The sequence below is a fragment of the Montipora foliosa genome, chromosome 1 (genome assembly GCF_036669935.1).
Source record: "Montipora foliosa isolate CH-2021 chromosome 1, ASM3666993v2, whole genome shotgun sequence".
Taxonomy (NCBI): Eukaryota; Metazoa; Cnidaria; class Anthozoa; order Scleractinia; family Acroporidae; genus Montipora; species Montipora foliosa.
In genome coordinates, this window is record NC_090869.1 from 23,577,304 (window position 1) to 23,599,558 (window position 22,255).

Consider the following 22,255-nt stretch of genomic DNA (forward strand, 5'->3'; position numbering starts at 1 on the left):
CAATTCATCCTTGAAGTCGCCAAGGTAGGCGCCTCGTGGAGGGTCCAAGGGTGGGTCGCCAGGACGATGGAGATAGACGACCGAGTCGGTGTCGAAGTAGAGCACGCGTTCACCGAGATGATCGAGGGCTCGATAGAGACGGAGTCGGGCATGACAGGTCGTGAAGGCGGCTATGAAGATGTTGAGGTTGGGTGAAGGCAAGACATCGTGCGTTTGGAGTTTGTAGTGGACTTCGACCCGGTCTTCGGTCAGGGAACTGACGTAACGGACATCGTGTTGATCGCTATCGAGGAACTCGATGAACGATTGAGGTTCGGTGAATTCTCGGACCTGAGTCTTGTTGATCCGTTGCCCGAACTTGCCCCACATGGAGTTGAGCATCATCTTAGCCAGGGCTCGGAGTCCAGGGTTCTTTTCGATCTTGGTGGGATCGAGACGAATGCCTTCCCGAGCATAGTAGGCATCGACGTGAGCTTGTTTTTGAGCAGGGGTAGTGCAGCCTTCGGGCCAACCGCTGGCTTCTTCTTTGATTTGGAGCCACGTATCCACGTAGGATTGGAAAAGTCCCGTACGTTGCTGATCGAAATGCCATACTTCGTGAACGTGTTGAATGACGTAACCTTTCTGCACGGCCATGTCGAGTTCGGGGGTGCACCAGGTACCGACGAGGGCACGTTCTTCGTCCGTGTGATGACAGGCATGCGTCTTTTCCAAAAGGGGTTTGGAAATGTTCTCTTCGACGCAAGTACGACACAAGGGAAACGTGAGTTTGTCGTGACTGCGGTAAGGCAACACGGGATGGTAGAGACGTTGGGGTGGAAGGACGGTACATTTGGCCAACCCAAAATAAGGCGAGAGATCGGTGGTGTCGGGCTCGTAGAGGAACGTGGGATGACCGAGTGGATAGGTGCCGTACTTGTTGACCCAAGGATACAAGGACGTGTAATCGTCGTATCGGATTTCTTCCTCCTTCTCCTCATCGACGTGAGCGTAGAGACGTACGGCATTGGTCCGACCTCCGTAAAAAGCATCGCGTGGTTCAAGGGGGGCTTGGAGGTGTTGACGGACTAGAAAGTCCATGATGTCTTGATTGGTTTGTTTGAGGGCATTCCAGGCGCATTCCCACATGGTGACGACTTGGTACCCATGGTTGATGAGAAACGTACGTTTCTTGTCGACGAGAGCACGGACCTCGTCCATGGTGCGATCGAGTAAGGTCGGATGCACGTCGGTGCGTTGGGGATGACAGGTCCGACATCCGTGCCAGAAGCACCCGTAGAATTCGTAGATGGTCTTGGTATCCGCATCGTAACCGTCGACCGTGTATCGGGTACCAGGAAGGCGGTACTCGCCCTCGTTCCGAGCATGCTGGATACGTTGGCGATGCAAGGGATGATGAGGATCGTAGTGGCCGTAGGCACGAGCTAGGGCTTCGTGGTTCTCGTGTTCTTCCGGCGAGAGGGCCAGGTAGGCTCGTTGTCGTAGATGGTGTTCGCACCACGTCAACCATTCCATGGAGGCTTGGGAATGATTGACACGACCTCGCCATCCTAGGGGAGGTTCGGAAGCAATGGAGTCCTCTTCCATACAGTGCATACGCAAGTAGCGATTACAGGCAGAGGCGACCGTCATTTGTTCAAAGGGATTGAATTCAGCGCGTCCTTGAAAATCCCGCATGAAAGTGAGACATCCTTGTTTCAAGAGTTTCACGTCCGATTGGCAGTAGGCTAAGAGTTCGGCTTGGAAATCAAAGACGACCTCACGTGCCGCTTGGTCGTCGTACCAGGTATCAAAGTCGCGGCGTTTCTTGACGGACATGCCGTCGGGCATGTAGAAGGCTTTGTCGGGAAGTCGGCCTACATACGTTTGATGTTCGGGGGTGTTGAACAGATGTGGAAAGTATCCCTTCTTGAGCTCGGTGAGCCCGAACGTCTTGGGGAAATCGCTCAGCGGCATCTGGAAGAAGGAGAGCGAATCGATGAATCGTATGGTCGTGTGTTCGTGAGGGTAGGTGAGTTGGAGGACTTTCCCACCGTTTCGGATTTGGTCCAAGTCTCTCTTTTGCCGATGGAGTTCGTCGATGATGGGATAACTGTCATACCCTTTGAAATTATGAGCGATGACTGTTAGGGGTCGCATTCCGTTTTCGGTGAGTGTTTCTAACCATTCTAGAAAATGAAAGAGACAGTCATCTCCTTGGAACGAGACGGGAGGATCGTCGTCGTCTTCTGTTTCGGCCACCACCAGATTGGGCACGTGACGTCCCTCGACTTGCATGCTCTCAATGTCAAAGAAAACGTGCAAGGGTGGTTCCTCTTCGTCCTCGTCGTCGTCCTCGTTATCGCCCGCCAGGAAAGCGTGCAAGCCAGCGGCCTCGTTTTCTAAGAGAGGCGCCAGTCCCTGATTCAGGATCCTTTGGAAAGAGAGTCGCTGCCGTGTCAAGCGTCGTTCTTCGGCGGGAGTCTTTTCGACTTGTAAGAAACATCGATGGGCATGAACGTCGACGTCTTGATGGCAGCACGAACATTTCCGATACCCGCACCGATGAGTTCGGATCTCTTTGAGACCACGTAACGTGCGGTGACATTCTTTACACTGACGACGGGTGGCACAGACGGAAGGATGTTCAGGATCCGCGGGTTGACCGGCGTGGGTCTTGGTCCGATGGGTTTGGAGACACGTGTCTCCGTAGAAAGAACGTCCGCAGAGAATACAGGGGGTCTGAGCCGAGCGGTACTGTCGGTAGGCCTCGGTATGATCAGGGCACCCGTTTTGCAAGCAGGCTCCGCAATGATTGGCTTGGTTGTTACGACAGGCATGCTGACCCAAATGATGGTAGGCTTGGAAACACTGACTGCAAAAGTAATCTTGACCGAAGAAACCGGGTAAGGAAGACAAGGCATCGTAATGACCGTCTTCGTGTAAGAGTCCTAACAACGTGTCCCCGCGACCGTAAGCAAAACAAGCATAAGCGCGGTTGGCATCCACGACGACGAGGGTGTAGTCTTGAAGACTGGGAGCGGTGACGAGTTGTTGAAGTTGTTCAGGACCGCAGGGTTGAGGAGGAAGACCGACTTCCTCTAGAAGGTCTTGAGCCGCTCGTGTGATGCGACGATGGTTACCGCGACAGCGAGTCCATTGTCGGCGCCTTTGGGGATCGTCTCGATGTTGATGGACCCCTCGAGCCAGAACGATGGCACGTGGACAGCATAGATGTTGGTCATCCTGTGGAACGCGTAAGACACAGCGCTTGAATTCTCTGAGACGCGTCGACGCTTGATGCCCTGGTAGATGTTTTCTTTTGTAACCGGAACCGGTGGGAGCCCCGCGTACGTGAACGAAGGAGAGGGTGAAGGAATCGTCCATTTCAAATTGTTCGTTCGAGTTGAGCATGTGGGAAAGATTCCCAAGTAAAGCATCCACGCGGGGACCTTGAGCGCGCCATTCTCCAGCCCGTAGTCCCCAACCGTTGTAGGCATTGGCGATACGATTGGAGGCTAGAGCGATGTAAATGCGATCGCCATCGGGAATGTCTTGATCGTTGATTAAGTCATCTAGAGCGGTACGAAGACCTTGCACGAGGGCATCGGTGAGACGTTGTCGGGGGATGAACGCTCCCATCTGTCGAGGGCGAAGTTGAAAGACGCGTTCACGAACACCGAGACGGACACTACGCCGTTCGACCACAGGAAGTCTTTCAAAGACGAAACGTCCTGGAGCAGCACCTCCAATTTGTTCAAACTCGTCGAGTGCTTCAACCAAGTCACTATCACTATCACTTTCCATGATGAGATGTTTTTTGTTTGAAGAAGACGGTGTGTCTTTTATAGAGAAAGAGTCACCTTGAACGACCTTGACGTGTACCCTAGATGGACCAATCCGGAGCGAGATAGGTCTCCTGGGGGGATGGGGGGGTATCCCCCCAGAGAGTCATGTGACCCCTTAGGAGCACGGGGATTGGTGGAACGATTCCTGTTAAGTAGTTCGATCGAGTGAGGAGGCTCAGAAAAAGTCATGGCATCCGAACCCAAGAGACGTGCGATGGAGATGGCAGTCGCCAGACGTACTATGGAGGTGGAGCAAGACCCAGAGTATGAGCAAGAGGTTTGGGTCAAGCAAGAGAATGGTCGTTGGCGAAAAGAAGGTCAGACTACCAAGAAGACTCCGGCGACCCGAGACGAGGCTTCGTATTGGGACCTGTTGCCTCCCGAAGTACGTCATCATGTATTGAAGGTTCGAGATCGAGAGGAGGAGAAGGAACGAGAGAAGGACCGGAGGGAACGTTGGAACCCCATTCACGAAGAGTTACTCCGTCTACCACGTTGCGCTCAACATGGCACGGTACGTACCGGGTATTTGTATTGGGTGGAAATCGAAGCGGATCTGATAGATTCGTTTATTTTATTTGATGTCTTTTAGATGACGGCGACGTACGTAGGAGAATCGACTATCGTCTTTGAATGCGGACCGTGCCGACGGTTTCCCCCTGGGGGTAATCCTGCGGGAAGCCGACGCATGAAATGTCGGTATTGTCTTTTGGGCGCGATGAGTTGTCCGGGGTATCGGTATTGTACGGGCAGGTTTCGGTCTCGTCGTCCAGAAGGGATGGTCGTGTGTCGTTGGTGTCGATGGCCCGTCTTCCGGAGAGGTCTTTTGTGTATGCCGTTTCGATCTCCTCATTGTCGTTGTTTTCTTGTAGGTCATGGTGGTCACTAGGTCGGAGGTGGACAATCATTGGGTCGAATGGGAATGTCGTTGCAGTTATGTGGGACTGTGACTGTAATTGTGGGGTGTCTTATGCGTCTTACCGTCGTCCGGGATGTTTGATTTGTACCTGTGACGTGGGTTATGGGTTTCCACCGTGTCGTCATGATTTGGGGGACTGGTGTTATTTGTGTCAGGGGTATAGTTGGACCCAGTTTTTTGCTTTATTGTAGGTGATTTGTCAATTGGAACAAACATTAGATGAGAGGATTTCGAGATGGATATGGAGAGAGGATCGTTGGGTGTGGCGACGGAGACGACCCCTGAGAACGGAGGAGCAGCGTCGATGGAGGCGGTGTTATTTGACTGAGATTCTAAGATAGGTCGTTTTTTCTTTCGTAGGTGATTTGTCAATTTGAGGATACGTTCGGGGATGAGAGGCTATCGAGATGGGTATGGAGGAATGGTTGTTGGCTGTGGCGACGGGCACGTCCTCCGAGAACGATGAAGCAGATTCGTTGGAGACGGCGTTATTTGAATGAGGTTCTAAGATAGGTTCTTTTTGTTAATAGATGGTGGTGGAGGAACATAGAACCAGAGGTTATCCACTGAGTGGCTATCCACCGAGGGCGAAGGATCGATGGACTTGGATCAAGTGGGTGTGTCCTCAACGTTGTACGGAGACTGCCGCCACGTGCATTCACTGTTTGAAACGACTGGACCTCAACTATTTTGGTTGCCTGTGTTACGGGTGTCTCGTTCGTTGTCGATGTGACGGGTTGGAAGTCTCCTACGGACGTCGTCGTTGTTATTCGGGGGGTCGCCGATCTACTTATATTGAGTTTGAACCTTATTACGGTTACAGTAACCGTGACCGTTGATTTTTTTAATTGACAGTGGCTTTGGTTTTCGTCGATCTTTCCAGACTTGGCTCCACCCGGACGTTGTACCTCTTATGGATACGGATCGTGTACTTCTTATTGCTTTCGTCTTAGGGGTACGGGTCTCTTTTGGGACGGGATATTGAATCATACGTTTCGTTCTCTTTATTATTAGATGTGGTGTCGTCTGAATCAGTTTACTCGTTATTCTTACGAACGGGGTTGGACGAAAAAAGAGATGGACATTACGGCGGAGTTGTGGAAGAGGATTGATGTGGATTTTTGGGATCCGTCTTCTGGACTCGTTACGATATACAGCCGTCGATAACCTATGTTACGTTTTTCAGAATACGACCATGTGTTGGTGTTGGTGTGCGTGCTGTCCTCAGAGACGATGGTGACTGTTTTGTTGTTTTTTTCATTAGACTTGGTGTAGACGCCCATGTACTCGCTTTTCATCCCAGAGGGGTTGGACGGAAAAAGAACTAGACATTATAGCGGAGTTATGGAGGGCGGTCGGTACTCATGGTCGTATTCGTCGTCGCCGTCGTCGCCGATAGTCGATTCTCCTATTAACGTGGATGTCGTTTTTCTGTTTAGACCTGGTGCAGTCTGCCTAAATTTGGATCGTACAGCAGACCCCATTCCTCCAAAGAAGAGGCTGTTCATTTTCGAGTCTGGACGAGTATCAAAGACGAAATCAATCAACAACAAATCAATTCAATCAATGGCGCCCCTAATTATTTTGATGGTGCTTATTTTTAGTTCATGACGGTGTTCGCCAATGGGGATGGGTTTACGTTTTGGGATTCACCTTGTTGTTCGTATGGACCCATTACATGCATGTATTGTCTTGATCGACTCAATGATCAGCGAACGAACATAGCACCGCAGGAGCATGCACGACATTGCCAGGGGACCTACAAACGTCGTAGGGAAAAATCGTCTGCGGTCGAGAGATCTTATACCCTCGTGTGGAATGATGATCATTATCAGATGCGTGTCTTATGGGAACTAACACCTCGATGTACTGTGGATTTTTCGTAGATTATGGTCCGTGCCGACCGATGTTTTTGTACGTGGAGTGGTCGCTTTCATGTGCACGAGAGACGACCCTATACGCCCGAGGTTCGATTCATGTTACTGGAAGAACGTTTGACAGGCGTGTCTTTGTTTATGTTTTAGCTGCTCAGCATTCCCCCGGATGTCGAGGAGTACGTGGATGTCGATCGTTACTGTGCAGAGTGTTATGGAGAAAGTTATACGATCGTCCAGAAACTGGCCATCATCGATGCGGTCGTGGCACGATACGGATTTTATAATTATACAGGATCGGACCCGATCACAGGCATCGGAACATTTTATTTACGTGTGATAAGGATGAGGATGTACGATGAGTACGATTTGGAGGATGAGGATTTGGAGGATCCTTACGATGAGGATTTGGAGGAGTATGATGATGAGGACCGAGGTGTGGCCCTTTATTATTTGGATCCACCTGTATGGCGTCGTCAGATCATGGTCCGTAACGAGGAGGGACATTTTGTTTATCAGAATACCGAAGGACATTTGGTGGTACGGGCGAGATGTTATCACAGTATGGGACCTCCTTATTGTTCTTGTTTCGTTCCAGATCCGGAGCCCGATCCAGATTGGATTTCATGAAAAATTCTGTTGTCCCACTCAAGCCTGGTTGACAATGCCATGGAGATCTGCGGAGATATGGCGTCTTCGCCACTATCGTATGAGACGAGGAGCTGATGGACATTTTCATTTCTATTGCAGTTCCAATTACCCCCTGCACAGCGTCACCTGAGAGCGGTCATGCTGTTTGGTAGTCTGATTTGTTGTGCAACAGGACAGGCCCTTCGTGAAGCCTGGCGTTATCGGAGACAACCCCTATGGCACCCGGATAAACAGATCAAGAAGAATCAGAAGACGGGACATTTTTATTTTGTGCCTTTTATTGACATTTACGGTCCTTACCGTCCTTGTAGTCGGACAAGAATATTCAATCGTAAATTTCGTTGAAAAAATGTTCAAAATTAAAGTTTGAGTTTACGTTTCATTTGCATGATTTTCTTGACCACTTCCTCCGTCTTCTTCTTTTTGCCTGGGAGGTTACTGATAGCCCGAATCATCTTGTCGTCGGCTTTCCACTTGTCCTGTAAGTTTCTGGCCTTGGCATAATCCATGTCGTGGGTCTTGGCAATCTTGTCCAAACGATTGATGCCAGGATCCCCTCGTTTGAGTCGTTTGGCCAATTTGGTGCCAGGACCCATGTACTGATAGCCAGGCCAATGAAACTCGATCCCGGTCTTGGCCAGAGCCTTCTGCACGTCAAACTTGCCACCTCGCTGACGTCGTCGTCGTTGGCGTCGCCGTCTCTTAATAGTCCTCGCCATCCAATCGTCGTTTGAGTTTCTTATCGAAATCCAACCAACCGGGTGGGCGTTGTAATTTATCTGTTTCGGTGGGACGTCGGCGACCTGTCTTCTTACGAATTTTTTTCTTGACCGATTGAGCGGTCCTCTCCATGTAGTCGGCCACACTACTCCCCATCATCCTGGGATCTCCTTGAAACGGAAGCTGTCCCCAGTCGACGGAGGGAACCGGTGTCTTGGGGGGTGACTTTTTTTTCTTCTTTTTGGGTGGGGCTGCTTTGGGTTGAGTGATGAATCGAAGTCGTTTTTTAGCTTTAGGGGGTGCCGAGGGCGTGGTCTCGGGTGTTGTCTTTTTCTTCTTCTTGACCAATTGCGTCAACATGGAGTGTAAGGGTCCTTGCGCATAGGCATCGGCTTCGGCATCGCGTTCGTCGTCGGCATCCGGTCCGAACCCAATAGGTTGTCGTACGGCTTTGGTCCACCGTTTCTTTTGGTCGGCCAGAGAGGTGGCCAAGGTATTTTTGATACCTGGAGGAATCTGATCCGACATGAGAACGGCTTCTTGTTTGGCGGCGATACGAGCGGCTTTGGCCAAAGGAAGGTTTTCGGTCAGACGTTCCTTGTACACGTCTTCGAGTTGACGTAATCGTTGAGGATCGATCAAGACTTTGTTTTCAAATCCTGGAATGGTCTCCACTTCGCTCATCGTGAGGTACTAAGATCGTCGCGTCTCTCCTTGGTTTTATAGTAGAGGTTCTGTTTCTCGTAGCGTTCGCGTTCCAAATGTCGATTCAGTTCGCAGACTTGTTCTTGCAAGACCCCCATCTTTTGTTCGGCAAGCTCCAAGTTCTGATTGCGTTCTTGCAACTGATCGGTCAATTGACGGACAATGTCGCATTGTTCTCGGACTCGATGCCGAAGCCCCCGTATCTGATCCTGTAGGGCACAGAACGAACGAGGTCCTTGCGTCCACGTGTTATCACACCAACCATCGTCCATGTTGTAGATGATCCTTGACACAATGATGATACGCCGTATGCAATCCGTGCCAGAATCGAATGGAATGGAAATGTCGACGCAGCATCCTTCGTCGGGCTTTTATGCTATGGGTGGAACGACTGATGGCCCGTAACACTCTTCGATCTCGTGGGGTCTCGGTGATCTTGAGCAGGGTGTACTTGGACAAAGGCAGACGCCCCTTGATAATCTCTCGAGCCAATTGACTGATGGCCTCAATCATCTGATCCACGGCATAGTAAAGTTTTCGTAAACGGTCCTCTCCACTCAGTCGGGTCAGATCTCGTAGAAACCAACCGAGATAGGGTGTTTGGGCACGAACGCAACCAGGAATCTGATGACGACACGCTTTCATCGCGGACATAGACACCGTTCACAGACGGTGTTCAATCCTTGCCACAGACCTCGACCCGTTTGATTCATCATGATCTGACGTCGCTTTTTAATAGAATGTTTACGGCGGGCCATGTCTTCCATGACCTTTTCGTAGGGTCGAAGGCGTCCTACCGTCTTGGACGAGATGGGAATGTTCCCTCGCAGTGCATTCATCACCAGTTCACTCACGGCATTGATTTGATCGGCATTGGCAGCTTGAAGTCGTGCTCGACGTGTTTGATGATCGGCTTCTTTCAAAACACTCCGTAGGAACGGACGTTGTCGCTGGATACGCCACGACATGATATTCGATCCAGAGGAAGAGACGAATTTCTTTTTATACACGAAGTGAGCGTCGTTTTCGTCGACGGCGACGACGACGTCCTTTTCGTTGGGGCTGTGACACTGGGATCATCACCAGGTTACCGCCTCGTTGCATCCATACGGGTGCCATCATACGTCGACGTTGGCGTACCCGTCTCGGGCCCCACCAAAGACTACCACCACGTGGACGTGCCATTGTAGACATATGGAATGATGTGGACTATCCTTTTATAGTCCCCTCAAAGGACGTGGATCCCCACGCATCATTCGATCCATCACCATTTTTCGCGCCCAAGGTTTTCGTTGGAGAATCCGTTTCATCATGCCATAATTATACTTGGGTGCTTCAAAGTGACCAGTGACTCCTTTGGCACCCATCCTTTTATACCTCTTGTCTTTTCCTAATGTGTACCCGGCAGCCGCGGCCTTACCTAGGACCGCCAGGAGACCGCGTCCACGTTGTGGGGCTCGTCTCCGTCGTCGCCGTTTGGTCTTGGGCATGATTGACATCGTGGCGTTGCGCATGTCCTTTTATGGGTTACTGAGTCGGGAAGAGGTGCGTCGGACCGTGGGCGTGCCACCATCTTCGTAGACTGTGGTCACGGTGTTGGTATGGGTGATGTTCCGGATACGACGTCCATCCGTTCGTTGACGGGCGTCTTGAGATAACAAATCCATTTGACGACGAAGTCCGTCCTGATTCAAACGTCGTCGACCTCCACGGCGACTCCCTCCAGGAGAACCTCCTCCGCCAGGAGAACCTCCTCCGCCAGGAGAGCCGCCTCCTCCGCCACCGCCTCCTCCGACGCCACCGCCACCGCCTCCACCACCACCGCCACCGCCACCGCTACCTCGACGACGGGAACCTGCAGGAGAACCTGCTGGGAGAGGACGTTGACGCGGGCGTTTGCCTCCGGTCGTGGGACGCGGGCGTTTGCCTCCAGTGGTAGGACGATTGGAAGGACCACTAGCGGCAAAATCTTGTAAATCTTGGTCGGAGATGTTATAGTCTCTTTGGATCTGGGTTCTCTGAGCGACGGGGACACTCCCGTCCAAAAGAGAACGCATCATGAGTTGTCGTTGGGCTACAAACCCATCGGTCTCTAATCCCCCGGTACCAAGACCCAGTTCTTCCAACAAGACATTGGGTTCGGGCGTCGGCACACGACCTTGATCCAACGTTTCCAAAAACTCTTGAATCGTGCTGTTGGGGGTTCGTGTTCCGACGCCGGCTGGACTGTTTCTGGGAGTCATGTTGGGAATGGTGTTCCCCACACCAGCCGGGGACGTCCGCGGTGTCCTGCTCCCCACACCGGCTGGGGCAGACGTCATCCTGGGTTCAGAAAACGATCGGGTTCCTAGAGGAATGTGTCGAGCGGTCTCGAGTCGTTCACTCAAAGCCAAAGCCCGTCCTCCTTGTCTTCGACGTCGACGAGCCGCGCGTTCTTTAGCTCTCCGTCGTTGTTGCTGTTGACGGTACGTTTGCAATTCCCTTTGATATTCAGAGGGATTGCGTTCAAATTGAAACTGGTCAAACGGTGATCCGGGACTGGAAGGTGTGGAAGGAGTTTGTCGTCGGTACTCTGTCAAGGCACGTCGATACTCGGAGGGATCCCAATGGGCGAACGGGGATCCTGGGCTACTCATTCACGTTTCCACACTTGAGTCGGACCATCCGAGGGTGTCACACAACTGAACAGTCGGTACCGATCGTCTGAAGCGGGATGAAGATCCATCATTATATACCCGTACGGGCGTTGCGTGCACCTTTCGAAGAGACGAAGCACGTCACGCCATCGATCGGGAAAGGCTTGTAACGTCAAGGCTCGAAATCCCGATTGATCTCTGGGATTCTTGAACACGAAGAGATAGTGGGCATTCCTGGAGATGGTCTTGGCATACTTGCCGGGTGGAAATAAATCTTGACACAAATACAACACCGTAATGTTCCGATGATGCGATTCTCGGGTGAATAGATCCAACACGCGTTTGTCGTTGCCACCTTCGTCCATGAGATCGTCCAAGACCAAGATTCCACCACCACTTTTTCCGAACCATTGTCGAAGATGATCGATGTCGGGAATCCCTTCGTGAAATCGGATCCCACGACCTTTCATCCGTTCGAAACGTGGTTGCCATACGGCATAACAGTAATGACACGGTTTGGTCCGACCTCCTTCAAAGACATCACCTTCCGTCAAGAGCGCTTCGGTCAATTGCGTTTTGCCACTCCTCGAGGGACCGACGATCATCGTACTACTGGGTTGTCGTATCATCCTTCCTCGGCGATCGAACTGCACCTTATCTTTTTTATACCCTTACATAAAACAAAGACACGACAGGTGATGAAATAAATTTTTTTTATTAATCAATGTAGAAGAATCGGTTCATGCGGTGTACAACTTTGAAGGCAGGGTAGCGCATTGACCTCTTGGACTATTTGACGACGTACTTGTCGACCCACCCTTCGGTCGTTGGCTACAAAATCATGGGGAGAAAAGGTTTGCACAAACTCGGGCATGGTACGTCCCCGAACCCTCTCTTTCAAAAACATCAAAGCATAATGACCGCAAGCGGTACTGTTCAAAGCTTGAAGGGTCCGATCGTTCCATCGCACGACATTCCATTCGTCTTCGAGCCATCGTTCCAAATCAGGTGCACGGTAAGTCGTCATCGGGAGCCCGTAACTGTCCATGACTTCGCACCGATTCTGTTCCGTCCAAAGTCCCAACCAATGTTGACCCGGTTCCCCTCGTGGATCCGTATTGACAATGTAGGCGGCCCGTGTCGTACGGGGCGGGCGTGACGGAAGCCCATCAGAGGGGTGGACGCCGTGAAAGACGCGTTTCAGGATCGGATCGTCCAAGGCCAAGGCGCGTAAGGTGACGTCACTCAAGGGTACAAATTCCATGTCTGCTCACTCGTACTTTTGATACAGGACGGCTCCGTTGGCACCGGCTTGGAAGCTGTCTTCGAATTCGCCAAACACCAAAATGGTGATGTTCTTGTCGGGAGCGGCATTAAATCGGATTTCCAGACGCAGCTTGCCTTTTTGTTTGGGATTTCGATGATACGGTGAATCGGCATTCCCGCTGGGTACATTGTTAAACATGAACAAGGTACAATTCTTGCCGTAGCCCCAATCTCCTGGCTGAATCAGGTGAGGGCGATGATTCGTCAGGGAACCGCTGGCTTCCAAGACACGTTGATAGCCCAACCAGTCTTTCCGTGTATCGGTGCCATTCAATTCCAAGGTCGGGTAGGGATATTCTTCTCCGCCCACCAGTTGACGAATACTCTTCACTCCAAAATCTTGGAAGGCATACGGGTAATATTCCAAATCCCCATTAAACGCTTTGCTATCCAGCAGTCCGACGACCAGACGATCGGGAAGACGGCCTGTGAACAATTGGTCTTCGGTCCACAAGGTGGTCTTGCCATCGAACGAGAAGGTTCGGATTTGACTTTTGACCATAGGATAATTCGCCATTTGACCTTTCACATCGATCTTGGCCATCAGTTCGTTACCCACACTGACATTCAGGTTGACGCGACATAGATGAAAGGTGACTTTGATATCCCCTGCACCCAACGTGACGTATCTTTTGACCCCTGTCCCACTGGTCTTGGTCCCAAACAGGAAAAAGTCCGGCGTGTTGCAAAACAGTTCCATCACCATTTCTACGCGAGGGACCAACAAACGTCCCGTTCGCATGGCGGCCAGATGAGGATACATGATCATGGTGGCTTTGTTGTTGCCGTAAAACAGTTTGGTGGCCGTCTTCAGAGGATTCGTATTATTGTGCGCCCATCCGGCGGTGGTGGAAATGTCGTCGTCGCCTCCCGCCGCTGCCAGCTGTTCTTCCACGTTCAGGTAATTCACCCAACCTTGAGGGGCCAACAACGTATCGCCTTCGTCTCGACTGTAATTCAAGAGGGTCTCGATGAAAGATTTGTACATGTACGTGTCGGTCTGTTCGCTCATCAAGACACCACCCAACCGTAGATTGATCTGCTTGAAGAGACCGTGGGCCAGATTGTTGGTGACGTACACAAACTTGGTGTTGTTGGCATCCGAAGCCGCATTGGTATCGGCCACGATACCGTTGGTGGACGCCGAATTCAGTTTCAGTTCGATTTCAAAAAAACTACGTCCCAAATCAATAAATTCGTCCAAACCGGGAACGGTAAAGGTGACGGGTACGATGCCCGTCATGGCGGCACTGTACGGGATCATCCGGTACGAATCGACCGTGATGTCCGTCGACGGCATGGTAAACAGTTCCAGACTCATGATCGTCGTCTTCTTCTTCTACGTCGAGGTCGTCGTGTTCTCGGTAGGTGCGGGATCAACCAACCACCGTACTGAACGGGGTTCCTGCCTTTTATAGTAGTAGGAGCAGACTGACGTCGACGGTAGGCGCGTTGTCGACGCAACCGTGAATGGACGACCATCGGTCGGCGATTCATCGTCTAAAGATGGACGCCACACTTCGTTTGGCTTTTTTATAGGCATACCGTCCACCCACTTTCGCCAAAGCGCCCGCTTTTCGTTTCAAACCACGTTTCAAGGAGTGTCCCACGACACCTCCGACGTCACTCAACGGACGACCACTAGCCGCCGCTTGAAGTCCCGTTTGCATGGCGTTCATCAAGACGGGCGAGGCAATCTTGATCAACTCTTCGGTGGCACCATCTCCACGCTGGTACGGAGGATGATACCGTGTCAGACTACCCCCACGCATGATGAGGATGATGATGATGATGACCTCCCGACAGTGTCACGTCGTTTTTATACGTACCGTGGTCTCCTCCGGAACTGAAAGGTCACGCTAGTTCTACGATGTTTTCTGTCTCTTACGGAACTGAAAGGTGACGATGGTTCTCCCTCCAGGAGCGAAACGGGCCAGTTCTCCAGTACTCTCACCCACACTGACTTCGATCACATCCAATTCTGCACGGCGCATAGACATCCATTGAATGTGGGTGGGCTCGAAGTAGATGACACCCGAACCATCCTGGGTGTAATGCACTTCCCGGACCAACTGATGCTCTGAGTCGCCGACAATATTACTACTCACTACATCCGAGTAGACGAGCATGGTACGCGATGGTTGAGTGGACATTCGATTAAATGAGTGATTCAAGTGTAGGAATCGCCACTCTACGGTCTGACTCAGACACAACTTGTTTCCCTTCACCTGCCAGTAATTAGGGGTCCAATCACTGTTTTTGGGTAATTCGGTAACCAATTGTCGATAGAGTCTCTTCTGGTCTTTTTCGTGAAAGTTCATCTCGAGATTAACACCCAAGACCCAGACTTTCAGTAGAGAAGTCACAGTCTTTTGCTCGATCCATCCCATCTTCTGGGCCAAGTCGATATCAATGCAGAAGGTCATTTTACCATGGCTCAGGGACCCCACGTCGGCCACCTTCTTCCTCTCCATGATCATAGTCTCACCCTCCCATCGGAAGGTAGGGCGTTGACTATCTTCCACATACTCCAACTTCGCCTTGATTAACTCCAGTACCATCTGTCGGTTGAGTTCCTGAACGACTTCCTTCATGAACCCGACACCATTGACAATGACGGCATTGCGTTGGATAAGCGCCGTCTTCGTCACTTGACTTGACTTCAAGGTTATGGTTTCGGGTTGGGTTCCCGAATCCTTCATATGATACTTAGTGCTTATCACCTCGTCCGATGACAAGTAGCTCCGGAGATCCATCCCCTCATTAGGCATAGAGATGGAGGCTAACGCGGCCTCCCATTCTCCATCAAAGTGAACGACCCTGGGCAAACGTACTTTGAAGGCATTCGGTGTATTATTCGGAAACTCTTTCGAAGGATCGCTGAGTACGACGATCCGATTCATGACGACGACGAAAATGGAGACAGAGAGTACTTGTTTTGTCTTTAGGAAAGGCCACGGGACGCCCGTCGATTTCCTTGACACGAACGTGGACCGTTTCGATCTTAGATCCGCGTAGGCGATGGTAATGCACCTGTGGTGGTTCCCACCAGGCACCCCCGCTTTTATAGGGGACGGTGCGCAACAGTTGGTCGTACGACTCCTCCAACCATTGACTTTCCACTAAATTGACGTAGACGAAAAGAGGACGTTCGATCGGTTGCTTCGCCAATGGTGTGGGTTTCAGTCTGGCAAAGGCTTCGTTCAGACGGACGAATCGCCAGTTGAAGGCATTGGCCATCACCATGAAATGAGCATTGTTATACAACGTATCCCATCCTGCACCTTCCGTGATCAAGGTCACCGGTCCAGTTTCTTTGGTAAATCGACTTGTATACCCTGTAAAGCCGGACCCATCCAGAAACCTTTCTTGAGTGTAATCCGGTGTTGGGGCGGTCTCGTCAATCGCTTCCATGAGGAGATTGGGTCCTTTCTTGTAGTGATCCGGTCGATCTCCTTGACCCGTCTTGGTCAACCATCCCATATGGAAAGCCAGTTCGCTAACCCATCCAAAATACTTGTAGGGCGAACCTTGAGAATTGATTCCGTGCTTGTACACAAGTGAATTGTCCAAAAGCAATTGGTCTCCCTTCCATACAAATTTGGCCATGGTGTTGTATCGCGTCGTCTTTGGAGGGGTCTGACTCGTGTCCGGGACGCCTATGTAAAGATGCTCTCCGGGGCTCAGATTTTGATGGATCTTTTGTTGCATCAGATCCATGACCTGTTTGATAAAGTCCACACCCGTCTCAGATGGAGTGAGTTCCGACAACCAGATCACCCTTCGCTGACTCTGCATGACATGAATCTCTCCCTTGGCATTCTTTTTCGTGGTAACGTAGTAAAACATACACACGTATCCTTCCTTATTCCATGTCTCTGGATGACCCACACCATGGTACGCTTCGTGAACCAGAATCTTTTCGGGGAACGAAGGTGGTGGTGGCGGCGGTGGTGGAATGTCAGGCAGAGAGACACCACTCAATCCCACTTCCCAACGATCCGTGTCCTGCTGCCAAACACGATCACTAGGCAGACGGACTTTAAATTCGGAAGGACCATTGTCGGGGAATTCGGATTTTTGAACATGACTCGACAACGTCACATAACGAGACATCACGTATGGTATCTTTATTACATCTTTTGTATCTTTTTTATACATGTCGTAACGCAGAACGAGGCACCCAACTATCGTATTTCTTAGGCCAACCTAGCCAACGCACTTTCATGAGGCGTTGACGTCGTTGCAAGATCTTTTCCACGCGGAACAAAGCTTCGTCGGGCACGGTCACTTTCTGAACGTCTTCTTCGTAGAAACTACCTTCGAGAGGCGTGCCATCCCATTCTTTCAGTTTATACGTGACCACGGGTCCGGGCACCACGCGTTGTACGACAAACACTTCTTCGGTCCAACCCGGCAGATACCCTTTCTTGAACGGGCGATGTTTCTTGCTGAGTCGAACGCGATCGCCCACTTTGAGTTTGGGACGAGGACGCCGTTTCAGGCGTTTGCCGTACAACGTGAACCACACCGCGCCTTCGTTCTTCTCCGTCACGTCGCGTGGCGCCATCCCGATACTCCGATGCCGACTCCCATTGTACCCGTCGAGGAGTTGGGGCAACACCTTGACATACACTCGCGTATTACGCGCCGTGAAATAACGATACATGCGTTGTTTTAACGTACGATTAAAACGTTCGACGATGGAAGCTTTGGCATCCCCATGCGTCGAAAAATGATGAATGCCTTCTTTTTCCAACATATTTCTGAACGGGGCATTGTAAAATTCTTTCCCGGCATCCGTCTGTAAACGCAACGGTTTCCGTCCACTCTGTCGCAGAATCTTCTCAAAGGCTTCTGTCACGGCCACCCCGGTCTTGTTCTTGACGGGAACGGCCCAGGCATATTTGGACAAGACGTCGATGACCGTCAAGAGGTATCGATTTCCTCCATTCCATTTCTTGAGAGGTTGCATCTCCACCAGATCGGCTTGCCATTGATCGTCTTTGTGGAACACCAACACGGGGGACGTCTGAAAACGTCGACGAACCGGACGATGTAACGTGTAGGCCAATTCCCCTTGCAATTCGTCTCGGGCTTCTTTCAAGGACAACCCTTGGGCCTTGGCATATCGAGCCACGCCGCCTAAGGCGCCGGGCGTGCCGGGGTCCGTGTAGGCGGTGACGCCGGAAGCACGGCGGCGGTTCTTCCGCTTCGGCATGTCTTGGTGAGAAGGAGTCGGACGGTCAACTCCAAGAGACTAGGCAGATCTTTCAGGTACCGTTGTTCCAACGTCTGCCACGTCTTGTACGCTCTCTCGGGTCCCAGAGTTCGCGTCAACCATGTCAGATACATGACAAAATGAGGCCATTTATAGTCGGCCACGTCTTTCAGAACGGCGAACGTCGCTATGGCATCCGCGGGTTCTTGGGTGGTCAACCCGTCCCATTGATCGTCTCCTTCGAGACAGGTCATGAGTTCTCGACACACCCAGGTCAAGATCGACCAACGGAGACGTCGTCCGTACTCGCGATAAGGGAGACGTACGATTTGTTCGAGTCCCACCCTCACCACCCGACGACCCAATTCAGCACACGACATCATCATCATCACTTGTTTTTATTTAAAAATTTTTCATTTGCTGACTTTTATACACTCCGGAATCGATACGAATCTGATCAAAATTCAAATCAAAAAAACAAGATTTCAGCAATCCGGGTGTGATGGGACGGATCCGTTCCAATCGTCTGCACCATTCTTCCTCCCGTTTCTCCATCCTCTTCTTGAGGTACGCATGATCATCATCCGGCAACGGTCCGAAAATGAGCTTCCTCTCTCGCTCTTCACGGTGCTTCTGCCACTTCTCCTGTTCTTCCCGAGAGATCCGTTGGACCGTATCGTGATCGTAACCCTCGGCACGTCTCTTGAGAATCGTCTTGCTCCAGGCCAGATCTACCCACTGGAAAAATTTGCACGATTCCTCTTGTCGACAGGCTAAGAAGAAACGATCCTTGTTGGGCGAGTCTGGTTTCACCGTCCGCGACAAACGCGCCTTCTCCTGATGGTAGCAATGCCAGGGTCCTCGTCGGACATCCTCATGCAACTGCGCCTCGATGGCATCGATCCAGGTCTGGATTCGATCGGCACCCATCACGAACAAAGGACACACCCCATCGTAATCTCGGCAGTATAGGTACGGAGCCCCATTCTTGGTCAAGCCACCTGTCAATGGGGTAGCATGAAACGGGCACAGCACGTCCTTCGCACCGGTCAATGGAGGCGGCGGCGACGATCGGGACGACGAGGGCGACACCACGGGTGGTGGTGGTGGTGGTTCAGGAACTGCGGTAGTAGACTCGAAAGGCACGTCATGGTGCACCCTGCCTTCAGCCAAGGATACCACGAACGGTGGATCTTTCTGTTCGAGGGGCATCGTGGCCATCACCTGTTCGTACGAAGGCAACTCGGGTGGCACAGAGGCTAACAGAGCATCCAACTCACGAGCCGCTTGGTTCAATTCCTCGTCCTTCTTCTTCTTAGTCTCCTCTTTTCGTTTGGTGGCCGCTTTCTCACGCGCTTCCTTGTAAATTTTGGCAGGCGGTTGAGCTGCTTCACGAACGACATCGTCTTTCTTCTTACCTCGTTTGGACGGTTTTTTACTGAAATCAGGATACCTAGCGGGAGACACACCTCCGTATTGCCACGACGTACTCATGGTGTTCAATGAGAACCTGACTCGCACGACACCGTCCTTTATAACCCGTAGCACGTGTTCCTCTCGTGCTTGCTCTTCACGTGTCTCCCACGTGGACACTCTCATAAAAAATAGGAGCTCCTTTCCGCTCTCTCCATTTGTCACAGCATGTCTCAGGCAGCAGCCACGCAAACAGAACAAGACGATCCCATCACCTTACGACTCCTCAAACGTATAGACGCTCTCCTGGATCGTTACTTGTGCAAGTCTTGTCAGTACGAAAAGAACCGACTCCCTTTGTCAGCCTTGAAGACCTGGAAACCGGATGCTAATTGGTGCTCAGAGTGCAAATACATCTTCGACGATGCTGACGACCCCGACCCAGACGTGCGCAACCATTGGTGGTCCAAACGAGGGTGGCGCACCAAAGACTACTGGTCCTCCGCCGAATCCTCCTCCGAAGACGACACACCCCTTTGATGACGTGTGCCTGGTCCTTGATTTAGAATATTTCTGTAGTGGGCGGCAGATCTTACCTAGAGAACTGGGGTACTGCGACCATACTGGGACTCATTATGGATCCATCCACTACAAACCTTGTGTGGAATGGCCCCATCTCTCTGCCAAAGATCAACGTACCGCTCATTACGTTTCCAAGTACGTCCATGGTCTTCCTTACTATCCCAGACAAGACTATCATGTAGCCAGTGAACTCCTGGTCGATGTCCGACGTCTCTACCAACAATTCAAGACCCCACAACGGACCCTCGTGGCTCACAAAGGAGGCATGGAAGGTCAATGGTTGGATACCTGGCAGATTCCTCATCTAGACTTGGAACGATGGGGATGTCCCAAATTCGACGATCTACCCCGTCTCTCCGTCGGGTCGTGCGGACGACATCAGCATCCCTTACAATTGCATTGCCCTCAAGTCGAATGCTACCATTTCGTCCAATGGATGCGGTCTCAGCGACTCTTGTCTTACGACACGCGTTACATCAATCACGAACGCACGCAAAGAATGCTAGCCAGTCAGACACCCAGGACCCCGTTACGCCCTGCCCATTGGAAGACGTTCCCTCCACCCAAGTTGAACTATTTTCTTAAAGAACACAAATGTAACCGACAATGAAAATAAAACATGTTTTTTTAATTCACATTGAGTGTTCCTCTTAACTTAACTTACACGAGTAAACGAACGATCACCAAGGTACTTTCGATAATAATACAGTTGTGTCTCTTTTCTGGCACGCAACCATTCCGTGACTTGACGGTGTGGAAAACGATAATCCCACCAACGAAGAAAACGTTCACTCTGATGAGCGATCTCCCTCTCCATCAAATGTTCCACCTCACTAAAAAACAAATAAACAAATGTCAACGTCCCAACAGTCCCTCCAAAGTGGTCAAATCATCATCCGACAGATCCGTAAATTCAAACCTGTCGTCGTCGTCCTCAAACTCGTCGTCCGTGGGATCTGTGTTCAGATTCCAGATGGTCCGGGTCACGGCGTCGTAGACTTGTTGGACAATGATGTCCTGACGCTCATCGTACCGCGGGTAATTCTGCTTCTCGTTACCCTCCAGGTAAACCTCCCGACAATGAGGGCAGGTCCAATGGCTTCGGGTCAACCACCATGTCAAACAACAACCCACGTGCAAGGTTTGGTGGCAACATCCCATCTCCACCAAAAGGTCTGGTTTGATCTTGACGCCTTGAATGCCTCCAGGTACTTTCTTATTCACTTTCTCCAGGAACGCCATCAGATCGTTATCACATTTCAAGTCGAGGACCTCTTCGCCACAGATGACACAGGGGAACTCAGAGGTATCATCGGCATCGAGGAATTGTCCTGCAGGTTTGGCCTTCTCCGCCCAACGGACAGCTGCCTTCATTTCCACGTCGTCCACCTCTTTGTCTTTGTCTTTCTGACGAGTCGAGATGTTAAATATGGGACCCGTAAAACCCATTGTCGGAACAGCGTTGGTGTTGTTGTTGTTTCGTCGTCCGTGACCAATGACCACATGCATCACGGACATCATCAATCGTGAATCTCTTTCTTCTCTTTCAGCTCGTCGCATATCGCCAGGAACAGACAAACAATCGCCCATGAAGAACAAGAATGACGATCCTTCCAACGCTTCGATTCTTATAGACCTCTCTGGACCTCGTTTTCAAGAAGAGACCTTTTCTGGAGGGGTACCCCCCCATCCCCCTCTAAGTCACCTGACCTATCACATGACCCATGAGGGTCTCTTATAAGAGCGTGCGATTCTAAAACACCTTCATTCTGTTTGTGATGCTTCAACAATATGCCACCCGTCACGCGCTCGCAAGCCAGAAGGGCCAGAGAAAGACTCAACCGTATATACCAGGTATACCAAGAGAACAAAGACGAGATCCTCAGAAAGACACGGCAACTCGAGCGGAAGAAAGCCGAGCAACGAGAACGAGAGCAGAAACAATTCGAAGCAGAGAACCAATGCGTGATCTGCTTCGAATACCATCTGACGGAGCCCCACAAGCTCGAGCATCTGACGTTTGCAGCCATCTGTCGCCACCTGGGATCCCTGCGCCGACTCCGACACCGATCCACCCCCATGAAGATGTTTTGCTGCAAACAGAGGATGCACGACCGGTGTCTCTACGCGTTCCTGGCCACGCAGTATGGTTATATGAACCAGTACCAAAGGAAGGATTGGCAATGTCCTCACTGCCGGACCAGTCTGCTCGTGGCGGGGAACAAATACTTTCCCCAAATCGCCCAGAACCCACCTTCGCCAAATGCTCGGGACCACGTCAGAAGACGCTTGTTCGAAAATTAACACATGCTTCTGATGTCTTCCAAAAACATGGGGAAGGTCTTTGCCAAATAGGTACCACACCCGTTCCTTTGCGTTGT

The 22,255-nt window shown here is 51.2% G+C and overlaps 3 protein-coding genes across 3 annotated transcripts in view; all 3 read right to left on the reverse strand.

Moving 5' to 3' along the window:
• The window catches only part of LOC138011483 (uncharacterized), a 4,191-nt gene extending 405 nt beyond the window's left edge, over positions 1–3,786 (reverse strand). The window contains exon 1 of the mRNA XM_068858498.1: positions 1–3,786. This exon is cut by the window's left edge and continues 405 nt beyond it. Coding sequence (XP_068714599.1) covers positions 1–3,786 — 3,786 coding nt within the window.
• A 7,542-nt stretch (positions 3,787–11,328) lies between these two features.
• LOC138011490 (uncharacterized) lies at positions 11,329–11,961 on the reverse strand. Its single transcript, XM_068858511.1, has one exon. The coding sequence runs from the start codon at positions 11,959–11,961 to the stop codon at positions 11,329–11,331; it is 633 nt and encodes a 210-aa protein (XP_068714612.1).
• Positions 11,962–12,602: 641 nt separating this feature from the next.
• On the reverse strand, positions 12,603–13,979 carry LOC138011498 (uncharacterized protein F54H12.2-like). Its single transcript, XM_068858522.1, has one exon. It carries the CDS (start codon positions 13,977–13,979, stop codon positions 12,603–12,605), a length of 1,377 nt encoding a protein of 458 aa, XP_068714623.1.
• Between the last annotated feature and the right edge of the window lie 8,276 nt (positions 13,980–22,255).